Genomic DNA, 3,970 nt, shown 5'->3' on the forward strand with positions numbered 1-3,970 from the left:
GAATTCTGTTAATAGTTTGATTTGAGCTGCTCTGTTAAATGATAAAAGAATTTACTTAGTAAAAAATAATTAAAAAACCCTATCTGTCCACACTTTGAATATTCCAACTTGGAAGGTGGTTTTAATGCAGTTTTCTCAAGACAGGAATGTTCTTTGATTTCTTCTAGTTAATCCCTGCTGTTGATAATATTTTGGTGATGAAGGGTCTGAGCCTTCCAGCACAGGGGTCCTGGACAGATTTTTCCTGCAAGGATTTTGTGAGGATTTCCTGGTTCTGTGTGGGTAAATCCATGCAGAGTAAGGAATAAGTTGGAGGCAAGTTTATTTGCACACAAATCAATGCCAGATTTCCTAGAAAATAGCTTGAAATTAATTTACTTTCACTTTTTACTGCTCCCAGCCACCCTCTGCTTTTGTTTGATTTTCCCAGTGAAAGTTCTCTGTTATTTGGAGTTATTTTCCTTATTAATTCTTAATTTCTTAAGCAGCACCTTAGTATCAAAATTTGGGGAATTTTAGCCATCAGGGAATTTTAGCCTAAAGTAAAATTTTTAAATGAAATTATGGGGAATGAAATCCTCAATGTTTGAGGGTAGAGATTCCCAGAATATTTCAGAAAATGCATTCTGGGTTTGGATCTTGGATTTAAGGAGCTTCTGGAGTAAATCTTCTTTGGGCATAAGGAATTCTATTTTTAAGGATGACCTGAAAGAAGGTCAAGGAAGGGGAGCTAAAATCCAGGTTTAAAGGTTAGAAATGAAATTAAAATACCAGAATTGGGGTTTTTTGATTCTCCCTTCCCAAATATTAGTGGAACTGCCCAGGGATTTCATCAAGTTGCTTTTCCCTGGAAGGTCATTTGGCTTCTGTGCCTTTCTGATCCATTTGAGAGGTGCTCTAGGAATGCACTCAGACAGTGGGAATGTTTTCTGGGATTCTTTTCACATATCCAGCTCCAAGTATCTGGAGGCTGTGGGAGAGGGGGGAGCTCCTGAAAAGGGGATTCTGCTCTCCCTCCCTGGTGCATATCTCCAGTTTGGGATTTAAATGGGAATAAAAGCAGCTAAACCAGAAGAGCATTCCTGCCTTGGCACTTCCTTGAAAAATAATTTACTTTCCAAGAAATGGTATATTTGACCATGATCTTTTCAATCTATCCAGTTGTTGGATTTTTCCTTCTTTTTCCTTTCCCCACCCCCTTTTTTACATTCTTGAAGCTCAGTCCTTGGAAAATGCTTGGATGTTGTGGAAAGAATTTAGAGATTAGAGGGCTTTTGTAATCTTCCCTCTGCCATGCAATCCAAGGGATTGTATTACTGAGACTGGTTTACCTGGAAAGTTTTTCCAGTCCTGGATGCATCCCAAAAGTGGAAATCCTCGAGTGTAATTCCCATAGGAATTGGGACATGGGAACAAATTTGTTCCCTAGGAGCATATTCTGTAGGTATTTTATGGAAGAGGATATTTTAATTGATCCTTGAGGGAATGAGTTTAACTGATATCATCAAAACATAATTGGATTTTTGGGATAGCTGCAGGTGTTTCAGGGATATTAATGTTCCAGTTTTATTTCATTAATGTAATTCCAAGAAATTCCAGGTCATACAGCAGTCATGTCTTCTCCCTGGCATATCCATTTATCCCAAAAATCACAGCTTGGGGTTGCTTCAAACTTCACAACTGTTTTTTTCCAGTGACAGGTGAGCTGGATGATAACATGGAATTTTATTGTCTTCCTGGTATCCCTCTTTCAGGGAAGATGGAGAGCTGGAAGATGGGGAAATAGATGATGCAGCTTATGAGGATGTGAAAGAACATGGCTCAAAAGGGGATGATAAACAGAAAAATGAGAAAGGCCACCGGAAATCCCGTAAAAAACGCAAAAAAGAGAAGGAAAAGAAAAAATCCAAAAGGAGAAGACGGGACAAGCATAAGGTTAGGAAAAAAACCCAACATTTTGGAAGTTCTGATTTGATTCATGGGTGTCCAGGAAAAGGATCCAAGAAATTGGCAAAGGAATTAAAATGGTTTTATTTCCATTAATACTTAAACTGGTTTTAAATGTTCAAAATTAAGCGCAGGACTTGGATGCTTAACCAGAGGAATTTGAGAGTTTTTAGGATAAGATAATGTAAATTTATCACTTTTGTGTTCATTATATTTATGGAAAGAAGATGATTTCCTCAAAATTCCCAGCTTTTTTGTTCTGTTTTCTAGCATAACTCCCCTTCCAGTGATGACAGCTCTGACTACAGCCACGACTCCGACATGGAGCGCACGGAAAGGCCCCACAAAAAAAGCAGCAGCTCTTCCTACAGGGATTATGATTCCTCCTTCAGTCAGGTAGGAAGATTCAAACTCATTCCTCATGTCCTTATTGAGGTGACATTCCAAAAATACAAATATAAACAGTATGGGTTTGGAAGTTTGGCTCCATCCCTGTGCCTGTTCTCCTGGATTTCTGGAAGCACATCCAGTTCTCATCTCCCTGAGGAGATTCCCAGATGTAAAGCAGGATCTGTGGTAGAAAATAAGCCTGATACCAATTTTTCTTCCATCAGGCATCAGGAATTAAGGAATCTTTATTATTAAGGAATCTTTTTATTGCCTGCATGGGATTTAGGCTGGACTCAAAGGAAAAAAACTCTTGAAAAGTAATTTTTCAATATCTAAAGTTGATTCTGCATTTTGGGAGCCCAATTTTCTTGGCTTTTCTCAGCTGGTGAATTAAAATTATTAATTTTTCCTGAATACTTATTGATGCTTTTTTTTTTTTTTTTGCAAATCTGGTAATGATAAAACAGCCCCATAAACAGATTTTTAGAGCAGTTTGGAGGGGTGGGGTTTGGAAATATGGAATTGCTTCCTAATGCAGTCCCTTTCCTTACAGCATGGACATGTGTCAGGGAATTACATGAGTTCCCAGAAAATGCAGCATAAAAAAAATGTCAAAAGTAAGGAATATGACAACTACAGTCATTACAGTGATGAAAACTTTGGCAATTACAACGAGGAGGAAAAGGATGAGGATTTTGCTGACCAGCTCAAACAGTACAGACAAGCTAAAGAGACTTCCAGTGGGGATTTGGGACCTCCATTCCCAAAGGAACCAGTGAAGAAACAGGGCATGAAAGGGATCCAGAAAGGTAAGGGGAGTTTTGGTGGCATTTTTGGGGTGGAGACCTGGATGAGGGAAGCTGCCAGGGATGTTTTTCCTGGCATATTCTGGCTGGTCAGAAATAGCATTTCCAATAGTAAAAAGGGAGTGATTTAACTTATTCCATTTGTCTTTCTTTGATGCCATGAAAGAACCATTTTCCCTTAATTTCTGTGATCCTTTTAAGAGGTTATTCCTGTTTTCCAGGCATTTCCCAACGAGGGAACAACTACAACGTTGGAAGAGGGCGTGGAATGCAGAAGAAACTGAAGCGCAAAGATCGCGGCAGGGGCAGAGGCGGCAATAAAGGATCCGATGGCTTCCATGAGGTACCTGCAATTCCAGTCCTTATTCCCAATGCCTGCATCACCAGTGTTCCAAAAAGGAGCTGATAAAATGTGGATTTTTTTTTTCCTAGGATGGCAAACCAGTGAAGAAATGGGTTAATATGAGCCAGGAGTTCATCAACCAGCACACAGTGGAGCACAAGGGCAAACAGATCTGTAAATACTTCCTCGAAGGGAGGTGCATTAAGGTAAATTTAATTTTTTTAAAATAAATTTTTAGCAAACTTGGGTGTTGAAACTCAATATTTTGATTTCTGATGTGCTGAGGATTTCTAGATGGAATTATTTATGGAAAAACATCCCCTTCTGTTACACACTTTGATTTAAATTCTAATAAAAATTTATATTTTTATTAATAAAAACATCCTAAACTTACCCTGAGAATGATAATGTATTAATGTCATCATTTCTCAGAAGTCTGGAATCTAAATAGGCAACAATTCCTGAATATATGAAATTATTTCCT

General features: G+C 38.4%; 1 protein-coding gene across 2 annotated transcripts in view; it reads left to right on the top strand.

Annotated features, from left to right (window-relative positions):
• Nucleotides 1–3,970, top strand: part of ZC3H6 (zinc finger CCCH-type containing 6) — a 12,936-nt gene that overhangs the window by 1,984 nt on the left and 6,982 nt on the right. Inside the window, exons 2-6 of one of the 2 annotated variants that reach the window (XM_031058297.1) lie at nt 1,755–1,935; nt 2,218–2,343; nt 2,891–3,146; nt 3,347–3,486; nt 3,576–3,692. In XM_031058297.1, coding sequence (XP_030914157.1) covers nt 1,755–1,935; nt 2,218–2,343; nt 2,891–3,146; nt 3,347–3,486; nt 3,576–3,692 — 820 coding nt within the window. The remainder of the gene's footprint in view (nt 1–1,754; nt 1,936–2,217; nt 2,344–2,890; nt 3,147–3,346; nt 3,487–3,575; nt 3,693–3,970) is intronic. The other variant, XM_005422605.3, reaches the window with a different exon arrangement.

The sequence above is a fragment of the Geospiza fortis genome, unplaced genomic scaffold (genome assembly GCF_000277835.1).
Source record: "Geospiza fortis unplaced genomic scaffold, GeoFor_1.0 scaffold275, whole genome shotgun sequence".
Taxonomy (NCBI): Eukaryota; Metazoa; Chordata; class Aves; order Passeriformes; family Thraupidae; genus Geospiza; species Geospiza fortis.